General features: G+C 39.5%; 1 protein-coding gene across 2 annotated transcripts in view; it reads left to right on the top strand.

Annotated features, from left to right (window-relative positions):
* The window catches only part of GPR155 (G protein-coupled receptor 155), a 35,069-nt gene that overhangs the window by 7,107 nt on the left and 8,281 nt on the right, over nt 1-19,681 (top strand). For both annotated transcript variants that reach the window (XM_083348527.1, XM_083348528.1), the window contains exons 2-12: nt 548-947; nt 2,450-2,615; nt 4,873-5,028; nt 6,771-6,854; nt 8,475-8,595; nt 10,153-10,237; nt 10,330-10,417; nt 10,927-11,140; nt 11,873-11,989; nt 15,259-15,392; nt 17,429-17,524. In XM_083348527.1, the coding sequence (XP_083204653.1) occupies nt 548-947; nt 2,450-2,615; nt 4,873-5,028; nt 6,771-6,854; nt 8,475-8,595; nt 10,153-10,237; nt 10,330-10,417; nt 10,927-11,140; nt 11,873-11,989; nt 15,259-15,392; nt 17,429-17,524 (1,661 nt within the window). The remainder of the gene's footprint in view (nt 1-547; nt 948-2,449; nt 2,616-4,872; nt 5,029-6,770; nt 6,855-8,474; nt 8,596-10,152; nt 10,238-10,329; nt 10,418-10,926; nt 11,141-11,872; nt 11,990-15,258; nt 15,393-17,428; nt 17,525-19,681) is intronic.

Here is a 19,681-nt window from a genome sequence, read left to right as displayed (position 1 = left end):
ATGCATAAATCATAGCTGCATTTTTTTTCCATTTCATGCAAAATGTCTACTAGGGGTTTCTAATCAGCCATAAATGTAGATGTTTTTTCTCTCTCATCAAACAGGTTAATTTAACCATCTCCACCAATGTCATCATCTTTCCCAACTATTCCTTCATTGTATGTAGCATCAAATATTTCTACTTTTGAACTTCTAATAGTCTTGCTGCAGTTGTCATATATAAAAACTAAGTTCCATGACTTTTTTCTAATTGCTTATCCATTTGTCCCAAAAGAAATGTCTGGTAGTAGTGCAAATCATTAAGAGTAATGACTGAAATTTGATGATTAAAAAAAGAAAATTGATAAGCGAGTGTACTTTGTTTGGATAAGCTATGTATATGAAGCTCTGGAGTATTACTCTAAGTGAGGAAGCTGCTATGGATGAAATAACTTAAGTGTTGCAATAATAATTCCATCTATTCTATGCACGGTAGTTAAAAATGTGAGAATAAAGGCATATCCAGTGTAATTAACTGCTTTCCACAATCTTTTTCTTTTTTCTCTAGTTGAAGCTTTGTATCAAAATACATATCCTGAGTATATCCAGTACATTTACCTGGTTGCACCAATATCGCTTATGATGCTAAACCCCTTGGGGTTTATCTTCTGTGAAATCCAGAAATCAAAAGACAATCAGAATCTCTCTCACAGCAGAATGAAAATCGTAGGACTTGGGCTTCTTCACGTGCTGCAGAATCCAATTGTGTTTATGGTCTTCATAGGAATTGTCTCCAATTACATCCTTAAACAAAAGATTCCTGTATATTTGGAAAACTTCCTTGATAGTCTTGCCAATTCATTTTCTGGCTCGGCCCTTTTTTACCTGGGTCTTACCATGGTTGGCCAAATAAAAAAACTGACAAGGAGTACATTTGTTGCACTAATTCTTCTCATCACAGCTAAACTGTAAGTTTCTTTCCTTACGTTTCTTTGTGCTTTGGGATTAAATATTAAACATTTTGTCATGAACTAAAAAAATAGTTTCCAACAATTGGACTGAACCATTTTATCTCAGATTATGAAAAATTATTTGTCCTTTTTATTATGATTGCATGATAGAAATTTAAAATTATTAGATGGTAAGAATCTTCCAATACTTTGTGCTTGGATTGCAAATATGAATGCTACAAAACCAGTGTTCCTTAAAATACAGGTAACTCTTGACTTATGACCACAATTGAGCCCAAAATTTCTGTGGCTAAGCAAGTCAGTTAAGTGAGTTTTGCCCCATTTTACAATATTTCTTGCTACAGTTGTTAATCACTGTAGTTATGTTAGTAACATGGTTGTTAAATAAATCTGACTTCCCGGTTGACTTTGCTTGTCAGAATATCGCAAAAAGGGATCACATTACCCCAGAATGCAGTTGTCATAGATCAGGGCTTTTCAACCAGTGGTACAGGTACCACCTGTGGTACATTGGCACCTGGCAGGTGGTATGCGACCATCCTAGAAAAGTGGTAGCGGGGGAGGGGAATGAGCTGAACCGGTGGCAGCACCGCACAAGCCTGAGCAAGAGATGGCTGGAGCTGCAGAGTTGTCAGGGCTCAGCAAAAGCGCCAGGATCAGCGCTTCTTTGGGGCTGTCAGGGCTCAGCTAGAGCTCGGCACTGATCCTGGTGCTTCTGAGCCCAGAAGAAGTGCCGATCAGCTGGAATATTGCAGCATCCCCAGGGTCTTGTGATTTACATTCAGATGCTTGGCAACTGATTCATATTTATGACGGTCACAGTGTCCCAGAGTCATATGAAGTGACCAAAACCTGCTGCAACCACCCAGAAGATGGGGGGGAATAAAAACCAAACACCCACCCCACCCTCGCTGCCAATCCTCAACAGAAATGCTCACAACAATGAAAACCTCGGACAGGAGGAAGATCGCCGCCGGGTGGGCAGGCAGGTATCTTGCTTGGCTGTGGCTTGGGGGGCACTGTTTTCAGTGCCATTGTAACTTCGAACAGCCACTAAGCGAACTGTTGTAAGTCGAGGACTACCTGTACTTCATCACTTTTTTCTTTTTTTTTCTTTTTTTTTTTGGTCATCAAGTTTTTGACACCTTGCTAGGCGACTGGTGGTACTCGGATGTTGCCATATCCAAAAAGTGGTACAATGGGTGAAAAGGTTGAAAAGCCCTGTCATAGATACATGCCAGTTGCCATGACCATGAGAATTTTGTAACAATCGTAAGTGTGGAAAACAGTCATAAGTCAATTTTTTCAGTGCTGTTGTAACTTCGAACAGTCACTAAATGAATGGTTGTAAGTCAAGGACTGCCTGTGACATTTAGAATTAAGTCCATATGTTGACCTACGTAGAGAAGATTCACTGAAAAAATAATTTTTAATTTAGGGCCCTAAATTTTTCAGTGGAATAACTTGTTTTTGTTTTTGTTTTTCTGTCTTTATTCTAGGCTGTTGATGCCCCTTCTATGCCGTGAAATGGTGGAATTGTTAGACAAGAGCCAAAGTTTGGTCAACCATACCAGTTTATCCAACTATGCATTTCTCTATGGAGTCTTTCCAACAGCTCCTGGTGTGGCTATATTTGCAACACAGTTTAACATGGAAGTAGAAGTTGTATGTCTCTTAAATATTTTTTTCCACATAATTAGAGGTAGTCCTTGACATATGACTGGTAGCTTAACAACTGATTGAAATTAAAACGAGGCCAGAACAGGTGCTTTACAAGTCATAAAGAACTTCTGACTGTTGTAAAAGGTCACACCACACCACTATCATGCCCTGTAGTGACATGTCTACATTTGAGGTGCTTGGCAACTGGCTCACTTTTATGACGGGTTGCAGCATGCCATGGTTATGTGACTGCAGTTCATGACTTATTTGCCAGTTTCCAGCAAAAAAACACCCATTTGGATGAATAGATTCACATGACCGTAGCGCTGGCTTAATGACCGCAGCCACCACCCAAAACAAGTTATAAAATTGGGTCTGGTTGTGTGGGTGACTGACAGCCAGAATGACTTACAATCAGAAATCTGGTCAGTCCAGTTGCAGTGATAAGTCGACTACCTATCATTTCTTTGTGCAAGTTTTACTGGCTTCTTCACGTTGAGGAAAAATTATAGCAATCTTAATTATTTAGAAAATAATTAAATATGCTGATGAATATTTCAGAAGTTGCATGCATCTGTTTTGAGGACCCAGATTGTTGGGGGCAATTAAGCTGACTTTGTAATAATGCCGCTTGGGGGGTGTATGAAAGCCCTAATAAGCAGGCATATACGTAGAATGAAGGCTACTGCTAAGCTTGTAAGCCACCCTGAGTCTTCGGAGAAGGGCGGGATATAAATGGAATTTAAATAAATAAATAAATAAATTTTTGGAATTAATTTTCTGGATGGGTAAAAGAACTGATTATTTTCGGAAGTCTCAGGGGGAAAAATTGTATAGCCTGAGATTAAGTAGCATTAAAGTTGATACCTTTCAATCTAAATTTGCATTTTTCCATTTAACTTCCATTGCAGTTAATTTTGCTTGAGTGAAACCTGACTCAGACTCATGAGTTGATTCATATTAAAACATTTAACTCTGGAGACAAAAGGTACTTAAATGGGAATAATGTAAAAAATAACCACAGCCTTTGTCTATTGGATTTATTGGGTTTCCCTTTGGAGAGAAAAAAAGAAGGAGGACTCATGATATAGCATTCCTTATTATTCAATTACAACTTCTAAGTTTATTTGTGAAGAAGAAAATTGCCATTGGAATAGGCTGCTATTGCTTTATGCATGCCCATCCCTGTGTTTTCTGGCTGTTATTACACTGCGATAACACCTGTTTAAGCAGATGTAATGTAAGACATTATGGACAACCTTCAGATTTTGACCTCAAAAGATTTGAAAGCAAGCATATTTTTTTTAAAAAAGAATCCTCTGATTAATCTCCCAAAGTGGAATGTTTTCATTTGTGATCATCAGGTTATTAGCACTTTGTTATGAACCTCAAAAAATATATGTTTTTTGGCCATAAATTGTTCGGTGACAGTGTTAATACTAATGTCATTGTTGCTTTTCTTAGCTGCAGAATTTCTGTGGTTCCCTGAAATAATCCATAGCTATTAAAAGCCGTAATTCTTAATCTTGACAGCCAAGTGAAAAATATGCCAGGATAATTTTTAAATGGCAGAAGCCTCCAGAAATCTCTGTTTCAGATGGCACAATCTTTGCTTAAATATTTCAGTAACCTTTTAGGCCAGGAAAAGAATTAAGTAATGGTAATCATTCCTCAAGATTACAGGGGCATCTATACTTTCTCTGTTTAATACTAGAGTAAGGGGAAGTGGTATACATGCAAAAGGAAGTACATATACAGTATAGGTAATCCTCAACTTACAATCATTTGTTTAGTGACCAAAGTTGTAACACTACTGAAAAAAGGGACTTACTTACTTACTTACTTACTTACTGGTCCTTGCACTTGCAGCTGGCTTGTGACAAGCGAAGTCAATGAGGGAAGTTGGATTCGCTTAATGACTGCGATTCACTTAATAACCATAGGGAGTCACTTAACAACAATGGTAAAAATGTAATAAAGTTGGGTAAACTCACTTAACTGCCTAACCTGGCAATGGAAATTCTGTTCCCAGTTGTGTTTGTAAGTCAAGAACTACCTGTAAAGATACCATCCCAGTAAAATAAATGGGGGAATAAAAATGCCTTTATAGTCAACCTATGCAATATTGGTTTTATTTTTCAGGCTAACATGCTTACCTCTGTAGTAACTCCCAGAGAGGAAGCTGGTACAGAGAATAAATTGTTGGGCATTGTAAAAAAAAATATGGAAATGTGCAGTTACTTTTGATTTGTGATTGCAGATAACTTCTGGAATGGTGATCAGTACTTTTGTGTCTGCCCCCATCATGTATGTTTCCGCGTGGCTATTGACCATTCCCTCTATGGATCCAGACCGACTGGCAGCAGCAATTCAGAACGTCAGCTTTGATATCAGCATTGTTAGTCTGGTCTCTTTGGTGAGTATCACGTTAATCAGAACTGTGCTGTTTTGTGTTCAAAAGATGGAGAGGAAAAGAAAGAAAGAATTGGTGTTAATAGTCCCATTTAAAATAGGTTCTACAACAGTTGTCCTTAAACTGGGGATACTTTGGACATATCCTGGGCATAATGAAGCAAATTGATTCATTCACTGTGCGTGAGAGATGCAGTTTGGATTAAATTATCTGTAAATACGTACAGTACAGAATTGTGCCACTGGTTCCTACTTTAGTCTGTTGCCTGAAGAGAAACAGAATAATAGAAATTAGCTATCCCAATTATGTTGTCAGCCCTTCAAGTTAGCCAGGTCAAAGAACAGTCCTGGCAGGAAACGAATCTTATCGCTTATACAGGATACATTCACAGAATCTTGCGAGCCTGTCCAAAACCTTCCTGGTCCTTTTTTCCAGAGCAATAAAATGAAGCTGCACCTGTTCTGAATCTCTTTCTAACGCTTTCTACTTGGCAAACATTTTCCCCTCTCCCTCTTCTTTCCAAAGGGGCAGAAATAAATTTCTTTACAGATATGAGGATCAATGTGTCAGAAAAGGAGAGGGGCGATTCGGATTCTGTCAACCTTTGACCTCAGAAGCTCATTGGTTGACTTTGAACCAATCATTCTCTCTCATGCAGGCTGAACTACTACTTCACAGGATTATTGTTGGGAGTGGGGGGACAGCAGGGAATGCAGTATATATTGTCTTGAACTCCTTGTGAAATGAAACATAAGTCAACGAATTAAGTAAAATGCAAGACTTTAAAGAATGCCAAGAAAACTAATCGTGATGATAAATTATTAGATTTTGGTTTGTTTGGTTTGTCATACCATTCACGCTGCATTTCTGTTACGTTATGAATCGTCCTGGTCTTTATTGAGAAGGGAAACAAAACTCATTATTGAATGTGACAAGGCATCTTGCCTAGAAGCCAACAAAAGCAGAAGCTTAAAAAGGAAGAGAAATTGGAGGAGGGGTGTTTTTCCCCCTCTTTTCTGTTCAGCAGCTTTTTGCAAGAAGCCCATCTTGTGCACCCACATACGTTCTGGTCTTCTGTATAATGTGACCAACAGCTCAACAGATGAGTCTGCAAGATTCCAGGCTTCCTTTTCTTTTTTTTTGGGGGGGGGGAAACTTGTGTTTTAAATAGAATAAGGTCAGTTCCACTCAGATCCTTTGCCAGTTAAACAGACCCTTGTCTTGCTAAAGAAGAAGCTGTTTGCTATTTCACAAAAACAAACATGTCCAGATTATTAAGTAAGAAGCTTATTTGGCTAAGGGAAGAAAGAGAAGTCAATGTTTATTGTACTCTGCTCCCCGTCCTCTTTTTTCCTTTTAAGGTTTTCAGTTGGGGGGGGTGAAGATTATTGCCTAGGAGTGAATTTTAAAGCCTTGACCTCTTGTATCAGGCTAGTGGAAGTGTTCTCACAGAGATAAAGGGCTATGTCTGTGAAACTCTGGAGGTAGGACAGATTCTTCATTTTTAAGAGTTTGGCAATTAGCTAGCTTAGAAAAAATGAGAATGCCAAGACAAAGAGGAGACTGATTTTCAGCTGTTTTAAGGCTACCAGAGCTTGTTATGGAAATATCACATGGCAAGGAAAGTCCCTTAGCAGTAATTGTACAAACTATTTGAATGTCATTGAAATAAAAATCTGGGTGGAATGTTTTATAATTATTTCAGAGAAGTGAAAGCCTTACATTGTGTTCACTCTGTGTTTCAGATCTGGTCCCTCGGGGTTATTCTTTTGAGTAAAAAATACAAACAGCTTCCCCATATGCTTACAACTAACTTACTCATTGCTCAGGTCAGTGAAATGGAGAATTATATCTCTAAACATTTTTCCCCAGGAATGGTCGTTTTGTAGTTTGCAGACGCTATTTTTTTTTAACAGAAGGTATATAATGCAAGCACTCCCTCAAGCAGGTTTTGACTTTGTTATTGCCAATGAATTATATGTGTTTTATATTGGGTGAACGATGGAAGAATGTGTGACACCACTTTGGTGTTTTTTTAAACAAAAGCTACTATAGAAACATTGTGAATAAAGCTATATGTAAGTATAATACCTGATATTGACTCTCCTGTAAGGTAAGTTCAGAGTCTAGATCAGGCATGTCAAACTGCCGGCCCGCGGGCCGGATGCATCATACTGAAGCCATGCCCACCCAATTGACAGCAATGGGGGAAAAGTTGTAATACGTCGCACGACGTCATGTTACATCGCGAGTTTGACGTGTCTGGTCTAGATACCTCGAGGACCACCTGCTGCCGGCGTCAACTCCCCTCCGCCCTGTGCGTGCCCACAGAGAGGGCCTCCTCAGGGTGCCTCCGGTCAGGGAATGTCGACTGGTGGCCCCCAGGGGGAGGGCCTTCTCTGTGGGTGCTCCGGCACTATGGAACCAACTGCCGGTTGAGCTCCGGATGGCACCGGACCTCTGCTCCTTCCGCCGCGGGCTGAAGACCTACTTCTTTGAACTAGCTGGTCTGGCCTGATGGGGAGGGTCTTTTTAACGGTTTTTTTTATTATTTTATTGTTATTGTATTTTAATTGGGCATTGGTTTAATCTCTTTTTAATTTTTGTACTGTTATTTATTTATATATGCCCTGTTAACCGCCCTGAGTCCCTTGGGAGAAGGGCGGTATAGAAATCGAATAAACCTAAACCTAAACCTAGATCAATGAAAATTCCCCACCCCACCCCCTGCAGTCAGAGTGTTCCTTACAAAGCATAGGTTACAGACTGCAGTTGGAGAATCAGATGAGGAAAAACCTAAGCAGATGCAGCTCAAAAGAGCCATTCCAGTTAGATTGTGTCCAGTGTACTTTGCTTTTTTCATATTACTGCCAGTTATCCTTGACTGAAAATGCAACATTTCCATGTCTAAAAATGTAAGCATTTTATTTTTTGGTATTTTAGTGCTAATTGAGAAAGATGTTTTGTTTTTAACAGTATGGACTATTGTTTTTTTTTAAAAAAAATAGAAGCAAGTTATACAATACAATGCTGATATGGAAAACTAGACTCCAAAACAGATGCAGCATTGTGAGAAAGTATCTGTGGAATCACTATATATTTTTTTCTAAAAAAAAGAAAGAAAGAATGAAATCTTTGTTAGCTTTATTTCGCTTAAATAAAGTGGGCTTTATTCTCACTTCAATTTTGAACAATATCAATATTTTTTTTTCCTGAAGACCAGAGGGCTTTCAAATGATTGACAATGATTAGATTTGACAAAGGTCTGCCTGCAGTAGATGATGCCATGCTGTTTGAAAGGTTTGTCATGCTCTGCCTTATCTTCGTGCCTCTTCTAAAATCATGTAGAGTTAGTCATTTTACTGTAGGAGAGATTTTAATTAGGATTTCTTCGGTTACATCTCAGTCATAAAATATACACTAAACACAACTGCTTTGATTTTTTTTAGTGTGTAGCCTGTGTTGGAATGGTAATGTGGAATTTCACTATTGAGAAGAAAAGCATCTTTGTGCAGATTCTTGTCTTCATTGTCCTGTACTGTTCCCTGTATAGTGCTTTTCTGTGGACAGGTAAGTAGAAAGTCATTTCTGGCCTATAAAAACATACAGTATGTGTTTTCTTTGATGGTGTAATGCAGGAGTATCTAACTGGCAGCCCGCAGGACGAATGCGTCATGTGCAGGCCACGCCCACCCTGGCTCTACAAAGGCGAAAAACGTCACGATACGTCACGATACGTCACGTGACGCCATCGAATTTGACCCCCGTGATGTAATGCTAAAGGGACAATGCTTGGAGATTATACTATGTACCTGAAGCATAAGCTTTAATACCAGTTTCCATCCAGTTAGTCTCTTTACCAATTAAACAGTCACTACTGAGTCAGCTTCAACCTTCATGTCCATTCTTAAAATCTCCCATGAAAGTCTGGAAATAGATTATTGTGCTGTGAGATATTTTTTTTAAACCCTTCATGATAGACCACACTAGGAAACCAAAAGTCCATGCAGGCTAATACTACTTTTATTATTGAGTTACATAAACAGAATCTTGGAAGTATAAACGCCCTTTGGCTCCGTCTCTTTATTTTTTTAAAAACTAGTGAAAGTCTTGTCTGAGAGGCTGTCTTAGACTGTAGTTCTGTCCCGGACTCGGGTTTCTTTTATCTGAGTCTGTTCCTGTCTATTCCTTTATAGAAGTGCAGGAGGGAGGAAAAAAATCAAGGAGGTTGTCACTACATGATTAGAAGTCCATTGGATGTAATATAAAGATTTGCTTGAAGGATTATGCTTGGATAAGTATAACCCACAATCCTAGTTGCTCAGGGATGTCCCCTTTTGCATTGAGGGAATGGGACTTTACTGAAGATCAAGGGAAGGCAGGTGTCATGGAGAGGAAATGAAGCATTTAACCATCATAATAGAAGGAATCACCTTGGGAGTGACTTCCAGTTGATAAAAGGACTGGAGAATGAACATGACCAGAGAGTTACAAATTTCCCATGGGCCCATTTCCTTCAGTACAGCCTGTCTTTTGTAATGTTCACAACCAGCTGGCTGGAGATAGGATATGCATTTAAAAAGCAGTTTTATCTTGCATGTTACTTAGAACTCAAACCTGCAACCCCAAACCTCATGTCAGCTCTAATAAGCAAAGTTGTGGTCAGTATTTCCCCAAAGTCTGAAAACGGTTGTCACTTATTTACCCATACCCTATATTTTGCAATTCTGAATAAATGTTTATTTGATTAGAAAACTTGCAAGAGCTACACAGATATGATTACAGAAATGGTAACATTATATATCACATTAATCCTAAAAAATATTTTCCATTTAAAATAGAATTCTCCCAATTTGTTCTTCCATTCATGCTGACTGACTCTTGTCGTGACATACAGGCATACCGATTGGGACATTCCCATAATGAAATATTGCTTTTGATTTGCATGATAGACCTGTTCTTATGTCTCACAAGCTAATTTTATTGCTTATAAGTACAGCAGGCTTGTTGTGTGGCTGCCTCTTGAGTACAGGACAGAGACGGGGAGGGAGAGCTATCCTCTTTTTGTGGGGGAAATATCGTTTCCTGAAAAGAATAAGCCTGAGATGTTCTCCTTGTTTTCAATAGGCCTTTTAGCCCTTTCTCTTCTCCTTTTGAAAAGAAGGGAAACCCTAAAGATTCCTGTTGGAATTATTACTATAGCTGGCTGGGGGTAAGTTTGCAAGTTCTTCATCTCTAAGAAAATTTATAGGATGTCACAAACTAATTCTATCTGTGATTTATACTGTATTTTACATTTTGCAGCATCCCAGTAGTTATTGTTGGAATTCTTCTGATAGCTGGAAAACACACTGGTGAAATTGACTCAGCATTTTTTTATGGTAAACATCAGGTAGGGAAAGTCTTTTATTACCACTTGTTGATCAGTGCTTAATGAGCTTTCAGAAGCTCATTATTTGATAAAGAGAAGTAGCTTTGGAAAGGGGGGGAGCATTAAATTAATTGAGTATATACCTACTCCCCAAAATTTGAAGAACTCTTAAGAGTCTGGCTTCTCTTAGACGGCAGCAAAAGAAAGCAACGGTAGTAACAATAGTCATGGGTACTTTGGGTATAATCCCAAAACAACTGGAGCACCACTTGAACACCATCGGCATTGACAAATTCCACCATCAGTCAGTTGCAAAAGGCAGCTTTACTCGGAACTGCTTATATCCTGCAATGATACTTTTACCACTGTTAAACGTCAACATCTGCCTTTCCCAGGTCTGTGGGGAGGACTTGATAGGTGGATAAAAATTCCAAATCCAGTTTAAACATCTGGTTGACTGTGCAATGAATCGTAATGATAATCATTTAACTTCTGCCTACCTTCCTCCTTTCGATTTCTCTTTTGGCCAGGTGATTACTACTGCAGTAATCGTAACAATCAGCATATTGTTCTCGGGTGTGTCACTCATGTGTATGAACCGATCTGGGAGAGCAGGGATGAATTATGAGGTTCTAAACCAGCAATCTCAACATCAAGTAGAAGAACCCGAAAGGGAAGCGAATCAACATTATAAACCTTCCCCCACTGTCTCTCATTCTGAAACAGATTCTCCCTTGGAAAGAGGTATAATGAACAACTGCAACTTAGTTTTAGAAGCAGGGAAACCTGACTTGCTTGTGGTTCTTACCATTTGTCTAAAGAGGAAAGACTAAGGTCTCTAATTTGCTGATTTGTAATGGGGGCACAAGCACCTTGTCTTGCTATCTGTGAAATGAGGTAGAGTCCCTCATATTAAAGTGAGGAATAGAGATGCAACTAGGAATGGACATCTCAAAATTGAGATTGAGTACATTATGCTGATCGGAGAGACATAGGGCAGACTTAGGGTTAAGATGGCCCTCCAGATTTGGGCTATGGAAGGCCTGACCCCAAAGAGGAAAGGGCTTCAAAGGACTTGTAGCATCTGTTTGCAACTGTTTAAATCAGATTTTACTTGGATCATGCACCAAGCCGTGATAGCCATCTATGCAACCTCAGGAAAATGCACAGCTGCTTGAAGGAATTGCAACAGGAGCTGCCCAAGATATTAAATTATTATGTTTTAACCACATCTGCTGCATAATTGGTTTCACACTCTTGCTGTGTAGGAGTTCAGTACAATTTCTAGCAATCCTCAGTATGGAGAAGGGCTAGCCCGAGATGACAAAAAGAATGATGTATGTTTTACTTACGGATTTTTTTTAATTTATTTAAAAAAACATATGCATATTTCCTAACTATTGCCCAAGTCAATTGCACATTCAACTGCAGTTATTTTCTTTTTTTAAAAGCCTAAGAATTTTTTTTTCCTTGTAGAGAACCTTGTAGAGTTCTACACATGTCAGAAACAAAACGGAGAATTATGCTGCTCTGAAGGAGAATCTGCATCTACTACTGGAGTCAGTAAGAACTGTTCTTTCTCTGTTGAGACAGGTAAAGTATCTTGTTTGGAATAAAATTCAAAATTTTAGAAATTATGCAACCCAGTATCTTAACGTAACCAAACAGATTTCACCAAGAGAGTTCTTCATGCAGTTTGCCTACTTTGTTGCAAATGGCCTTCCTTCCCTTTTTTATCCTTTGTATAACTGACCCTGCTTTATTGATGAATCAGTATGATTAATATACAGGTAGCCCTCAACTTATCATAATGGAGCATGCCCATTATAGTCGTAAGTCATGACGGTTGAAAACCACATCGCCCACATGACAGAACCAAATTTATGGTCTTTTTTTTTCTGGCAGTCACTAAGCAAAAGCTATGGGGCACTTTAGCCAAAACCTTGAAGTAAATGCCAGTTTTCAGCAAAAAGGTGGAAAATCACGGTCATATGAGTGCAGGACACTGCAAATGGCCGTAAATGTTTCCAAGTGCCCAAAATGCAGTTATATGATCAAAAGGGAGTGGAATTATCCTCCAATGGGATTTTCCCATGAATTTTAGTAGGAAATATAGATAGGGCAGGCTAGAAAATTCACTGCCCTCCTAACCATACCCAAGCACTCCGAGTTTGTTGGCGATGTCCATTTTGTTCTCCAGGTTCATGGTGACCTAACCCTAAGTGGAATTTTCCTCCAATGGGATTTTCCCATGTATTTTACCAAGAAACATAGATAGGGCAGCTAGAAACATCAGTGCCCTCCTAACCATACCCAAGCACTCTTGAGTTTGTTGGCGATGTCCATTTTGCTCTCCAGGTTCATGGTGACCTAACCCTAAGTGGAATTTTCCTCCAATGGGATTTTCCCATGTATTTTACCAAGAAACATAGATAGGGCAGCTAGAAACATCAGTGCCCTCCTAACCATACCCAAGCACTCTTGAGTTTGTTGGCGATGTCCATTTTGCTCTCCAGGTTCATGGTGACCTAACCCTAAGTGGAATTTTCCTCCAATGGGATTTTCCCATGTATTTTACCAAGAAACATAGATAGGGCAGCTAGAAACATCAGTGCCCTCCTAACCATACCCAAGCACTCTTGAGTTTGTTGGCGATGTCCATTTTGCTCTGAGTTCATGATGACCTAACCCTAACCCTAAGTTGAATTTTCCTCCAATGGGATTTTCCCATGTATTTTACCAGGAAACATAGATAGGGCAGCCTAGAAAATTCACTGCCTTCCTAACCATACCCAAGCACTCTGAGTTTGTTGGTGATGTCCATTTTGCTGTCCTAGGTCATGGTGACCTAACACTAACCCTAAGTCGAATTTTCCTCCAGTGAGATTTTCCCATGTATTTTACCAGGAAACATAGATAGGGTAGCCTAGAAAATTCGGTGCCCTCCTTTTTTTTTTTTTACAAATTTTATTGATTTTCTAATATTACATTCACATATTTGAAAAGCAGTGTGGTGGCTGGGTAGTAGTAATTCAATTACATACAGACTTTACCTTTATTAAACTTTTGGCATGAAACAGGAAAAAAGTGAAATAATGATAGATTTGCTGATTAGTAATATTAATAGATTCTTTTAAAAATGGATATTATGCTGTAACCATAGAGCAAGAGCTTAATGTAACTTTTATTTATACAGGCTTAGATTTAAATTAGTGGGTAACTAGCACCATGAGGTATCATCCAGGAAAATGTTTGTCTTCCCTGAACTGTGCCTTGTTTCTTCTTTTTCATAGAAATATTCAAGCTTAAGAAGCTTTAACTAGACCCTTGGACTTACTTAGAGTTAGAAATCTTTCTAAGTTGCAGCTCTCTAAATCTTTATTGGTTCTATAGATGGGCAATACAGTTAGGGGAAAAAGAGGAGAATCCCATCACCTGTTTTGACACTTAGGGAAGCAAGTTCTGAATAATTGACTAGAGATAGGTGGAACTGACAACTGGTTTGGTAAAGAAGATAAAATTAGGAAGCCATTCTGCCCTGTAGTAGCTAGCCTTGGGGCTTCTGAAAATTGGAGGAGAAGAGCTTTTATTAGCTTGATTAGCTTTTTGCTGCCATCTAGTGATAAATATCATTAACTTAAAATTGATTGCTACTGTATTTTATACCACTGCAATTTGGTAGACACAAAAAATGCTGGTTTGTTAATACTGACCTTGCTAAGTTGAAAATGATGTTGCTAATAATCTAAGCAGGCTGTTTGTGTGCAGAAATGGTCTCCATTCTGTTATAAAATGCTTAAGTGTAGATTAATGGCTGGATAGTCACTACTGTGTTTCTTTGCTATTTGATGCCAGGGGTGACTTTACCGAGGTGTGGATTGGGTAGCAAGCCAACCGAACCATCTCTCTGTCTCTCTTCAATATACTAAAAGTATACAAAACAACAACAAATGTTAGAAAGTAAGATAAAGAGAAAAAAAGGAAACGAAAAAAGAAAAACAGACAATTGTGCCTCTCATCTTTTTTATTAAATAAATGCCATCTTAATCTTCATTCCTTTTTAATCCCCAAATCATCAATTTGATCTTTTCTTCTTTTGACAAAATGCCCATGCGGTATGAGGTTTCCAGTCTTTCAAAAAAAAAGTATTTTTTTTCTAACCACAAACAGAACCAACCCTTTGTCTGCATCAACATTCAATTTCCTCTTTGTGAAGTGAGCAACTCAAAGGGAGCAATTGCATTTCAGTGGCAAAGTCTGGGGTTGATCTAGAATATTGGGAGACTGCAAATGGACAGCAGGTTGCCTATCCCTATCACAAGTTATGGTTTACAGATAAAGCACGCCCATTCTAAACCAAGCATTTTGGCTTATATCAGGGGTGTCAAACTCAATTTCATTGAGGGCCGGTTGCCCTTAGGGGGCCGGGTGGGTATGGCCCGGGTGGGTGTGGCCTACTGGGTGGGCATGGCTAGAGTGTGTATGGCCTACTGGGTGGGTGTGGCCAGCTCTACATGGTTCGCATCAAGGGTGCCTATGGGGGCCTGGGCAGGAGTGGGACAGATCTGGGGGTCTCTGGCAGGAGGAGGGTCTCTGGGCCAGGGCCAAGGCAGTGGGGGCCGTTCCTTCACTGTTTCCAGGATGGCTTCGCGGGCCGCATGAAACCACTTTGCGGGCCGGATCTGGCCCCCGGGCTTTGTGTTTGACATGTCTGGTTTATATGAACAAGGCCTGTATCTGTTTATTTAGAGCAATTGATCATGTTCTCATTTTCTTGTTTCGCTTATGACTTTCCATTAAGAGAACAATGGGATTCACTGTTGTGTTTATGCCTTACGCGTTAACACTTAAATGTTTTTCAGCAAACCAGTGTTTGAGTCCGTGCAGTTCTCAGAGGTGTATCCTAGCTCAGGAAGAACAGCTTCTGCAAACTGGAGACCAACAGCTGGCCAGACATGTGCTGCTCTGCCTGCTTCTCATTGTGGGCCTTTTTGCTGTAAGAGTTTCATTGGTGGGAGGCGCAAACGTGTGATTCTTGTTATGTGGTTGTTTTATCTTACTCTCCATCCCAAAGTGTGTTTTTCATATCAGCTACTAGCGTAACGTTACTTCTAAAAAAGTTAAATCATTATATTTCATTTATTTATTCATCAATTTTATATGGTCACCCATGTCATAGAAAATGACTCTGGTACAACAATCCAATGAAATGGTAAATGTATAAAACAATCATTACCAAAAAGTGTTTAATAATAATAATAATAATAATAATAATAATAATAATAATAATAATAATAATAATAATAATTCATTAAACTATAAAACAGAACTAAAACTGGAGAAGAAAATAATAGATTTATTTATTAAATAAATAAAAATAAATTAAAATGTTAATAATAATGGAATTACCTCACAAGTTCACTCATCCCCTGGAGTCGCCAAGCCTGCCAGCAGAACCAGGTGTTGAGGGACCTTCCAAAGATCAGGAGTGATGAGGCTGGCCTTATCTCTTGGGGGAGAAGATTTCACAATGCAGGTGCCGTAGCCTAGAGCAGGGGTAGGCAACCTTGGCTCTTTTATGACTCGTGGACTTCAACTCCCAGAATTCCTGAGCCAGCTGGCTCAGGAGTTCTGGGAGTTGAAGTCCACGAGTCATAAAAGAGCCAAGGTTGCCTACCCCTGGCCTAGAGCCTGCCAAATATAACTCTCCAGATAATGGAACTCATAGCACATGCACTCCATTGGGTCTGGAGGGAGAGGCAGATGAAATCCAGAAGAGGTGGTTCCTTAAATAATCAGTCCCATGCCAGGTAGGGCTTTAAAGATTAACACCAGCACCTTGAATTGGAGCCAGAAACAAACTGGTAACCAATGCAGCTCACGCAGCAGAGGAGTTACCAGAAACAGACATAACTGCTCATATTGCTGCATTTTGTACCAGCTGAAGTTTCTGGATTCTCTTCCAGGGCAGCCCCATATAGAGCATATTGCAGTAGCCCAATCAGGAGGTGATCAGGGCATGAGCGACCATGGGTAAAGTCCCTTGATCTAGGAATGGGACATTTGTTAGAGCTGCCATCTTTTCTAAGAGCCTATTGCGATCTACTTTGACAGAACAACCTGATGCTAAACAAGGCAATGGAGGTAATTTAATATACCCGGACCCACAGAAAATTGCAGATTTATATATATGGCAGATCTAGATAGAGGTGTGAAGAGCCTGTTTCAAAAGTGGTGTGTTTTGTTTTGTTTTGTTTTGTTTTTTGTGGACAAGAGATGAGTCATCAGTAGATCTCCAAATGCTGAACTCCATTTCTGATGGTCTCAGCTAACATGCCAGTGGTAAAGGATGCCGGGCATTACATTTTGATAGCATCTGAAAAGCGAAAGGTTCTTCACCCTTCATCTAGGCCAGGGGTAGGCAACCTCGGCTCTTTTATGACTCATGGACTTCAACTCCCAGAATTCCTGAGTCAGCATAGCTGGGAGTTGAAGTCCATGAGTCATAAAAGAGCCGAGGTTGCCTACCCCTGATCTAGGCAATGTTGAATTAGATACTAGGCCAATTGTCTAAAGATATAAGGAAGCTTCCTATGGCTTAAGAATCAGTGATTCAGTAGCCAGTTGCACCTGTAATCATTGTACTTCCACCTGTCACTACAGTTACGTTGGCAAAGCCATTCCAAGCGATCTCCCTAGACAAAGGGTGGGTAATTCTCAAAGTGTGTGTCATTTTACTGACAGCAACTGCTCAACTACAGCGGTGTGCTAATCTGCTTTCTTTTTTGCAGAAAGAAAATGTATAAGAACTATGTATTGTCATGGTCTTGTTACCCCTCTCCAGAAAGGTTATTCAAACCTGCAGTAAACTTTTGGTTTTAGTAATAGTAGTCTACAGGGGCAATTCACTAAACTTGAAGAGTTCTGGTGAGGAAAAAAAAATCTGTTTTATAATCCAAGAGAAATGCCAGTGAAAGTCGTAGCAACAAGATGCTCATGGTAGCACGTGTTCATTTGGTTTTTCCTTTACAGAACCTATCAAGCTGCTTGTGGTGGTTATTTAACCAAGAGCCTGGGAGGCTCTATGTGGAACTGCAATTTTTCTGTGCCGTATTTAATTTTGGTCAGGTAAATATTTATCCTCTGTCTCAAATTAATAATGTGAACTTGTCCGTATGTATTTAATAGCATGTCTCATTTAACCCATATATAAATGTGTACATTAAGACTGGGGTATGTTTGTAAGTTAAAACTTAACATTAATAAAACCAAGATCATGGCATCCGGCCCTCTCAATTCCTGGCAAATAGATGGGGAAGAAATGGAGGTAGTGACAGAGTTTATTTTCCTGGGCTCCAAGATGGGGACTGCAGCCAAGAAATTAAAAGACGCTTGCTCCTGGGGAGGAAAGCCATGGCAAATCTAGACAGCACACTAAAAAGCAGAGAGATCACCCTGCCAACAAAAGTGCATATACTCAAGGCTATGGTCTTCCTAGTTGCAATGTGTGGCTGTGAAAGCTGGACCATAAGAAAGGCTGAGCGCCAAAGAATTGAGGCCTTTGAACTATGGTGCTGGAGAAGACTCCTGCGAGTCCCTTGGACTGCAAGGCGATCAAACCGGTCAGTCCTAGAGGAGATCAACCCTGACTGCTCTTTAGAAGGCCAGATCCTGAAGTTGAAACTCAAATACTTTGTCCACCTAATGAGAAGGAAGGACTCACTGGAGAAGAGCCTAATGCTGGGAAAGGTTGAGGGCAAGAGAAGAAGGGGACAACAGAGAATGAGGTGACTGGATGGAGTCACTGAAGCAGTAGGTGTGAGCCTAAATGGACTCCAGAATATGGCAGAGGACAGGAAGGCCTGGAGGAACGTTGTCCATGAGGTCATGATGGGTCAGACACGACTTCGCAACTAACAACAACAACAACTGTTTGTAAGGAAGAGAGAGAAAGTGCCTGACTTATTTTTGGCCTATTTTCTTACCTTAAATTTGATAAAATTAAAACTGCTCATTGTGCACTGACAAATTTAGCTTGCCCACTTGTTTGAAGGGGGAAATAATCCATGTCAGTAGTTAGGGATGTTTCATTAATAGAAGCCATCCATCCAGAGAAAATGTTTTCCAAGAGAATGCAGATTTAACTGATCTAGATGGTCAAAATGAAGGATTTCAGCTGGTCTTCTCCCTAATATGTTAAAGTCAAGCTGACATCCCACTAAAATGCCCCAGGAACAGAAATAATAAGTCTTGTGCTAATTAAATTGCTTTCAGCCTTCCCAGGTAAACCAGACAGGAAACATAACTAGATTGTCAACGCTGCTAACATCGAATGTTATTGCTTGACAAGAGATGAAGAAGTAGCCGTTAAACTTGTGTATTGCTTTAAGACGTGTATTGTTTTAGTTTAAGGTTAGGAGGGGGAATGAGTAGGATTGCACTTTTCAAGGCCATTTTTCTCCCAAAAGAAGATAAGGCTTTGGCATCTTATAACGGAAGGGAAACTGATTCTTTAAATTAATTGGAGAATATGATTAATGACAAAATTAGAAAGGTGGAGAATTGTGTTTTAATATATGGTGCAAGGGGCGGAGATTTCAGATTCCAGCTTCCTTTGAGCAAGCATTTGCCAGTGTATTAGGCTAATAAAGGACTTTTAAGGTAAACAATGCCTCAGAGTCACTTGAAAAGCCCATAGGTTGGAAACTTGACATAAATGAGTTAGTTCTACATTATTGTAAGGCTACATTTACGGAATCTTTCAAAGCTAAATGGACAGATCTCCTGTCACCACTTTTAACCACCCATTCAATTACGGCAGGTCCACCCTAAGTTTTATCTTCTGACTATTAAGTCACTGGGGGCTCCTCCCTTTCATCTTATTGTTTCCCTGGCCTCTCTCTTCCCCTTATTCCCCCAAGGTCATTCTCACACTGTTAAAATTGCACTGAAAAGGTAATTTGATAAGAAAAAACTCCAAGCACAAAAGCAAATCTGCTTCCTTGAAAACATGGCAGCATGGGAAGAGTCACAGGCTTGTTCCTTAAATAATCTCACCTTTATTCTTTCCTAAGGAAGTAAAGTGCTTTCTGAGAGCTTCAGCTTCATTTTAATTGCATTATCTTTTCTCGAGACATTATTTTTATTTCTTTAATGTTAACATGCCTGCCAAATTGCTTATTGTTGCTTTTCAAAATACACTGTTCATTACAGTTGGTTCATAGCCCTTAGTTTTCTTACATTCTTAAATTCTCCTTCCAGCAATACAGGTATTCCTCCCTTAAC

The sequence above is a fragment of the Vipera ursinii genome (assembly GCF_947247035.1).
Source record: "Vipera ursinii genome assembly, chromosome: 1".
Classification (NCBI taxonomy): Eukaryota; Metazoa; Chordata; class Lepidosauria; order Squamata; family Viperidae; genus Vipera; species Vipera ursinii.
The sequence above is the reverse complement of the archived record's forward strand: the minus strand, read 5'-3'. Positions and strand labels throughout refer to the sequence as shown.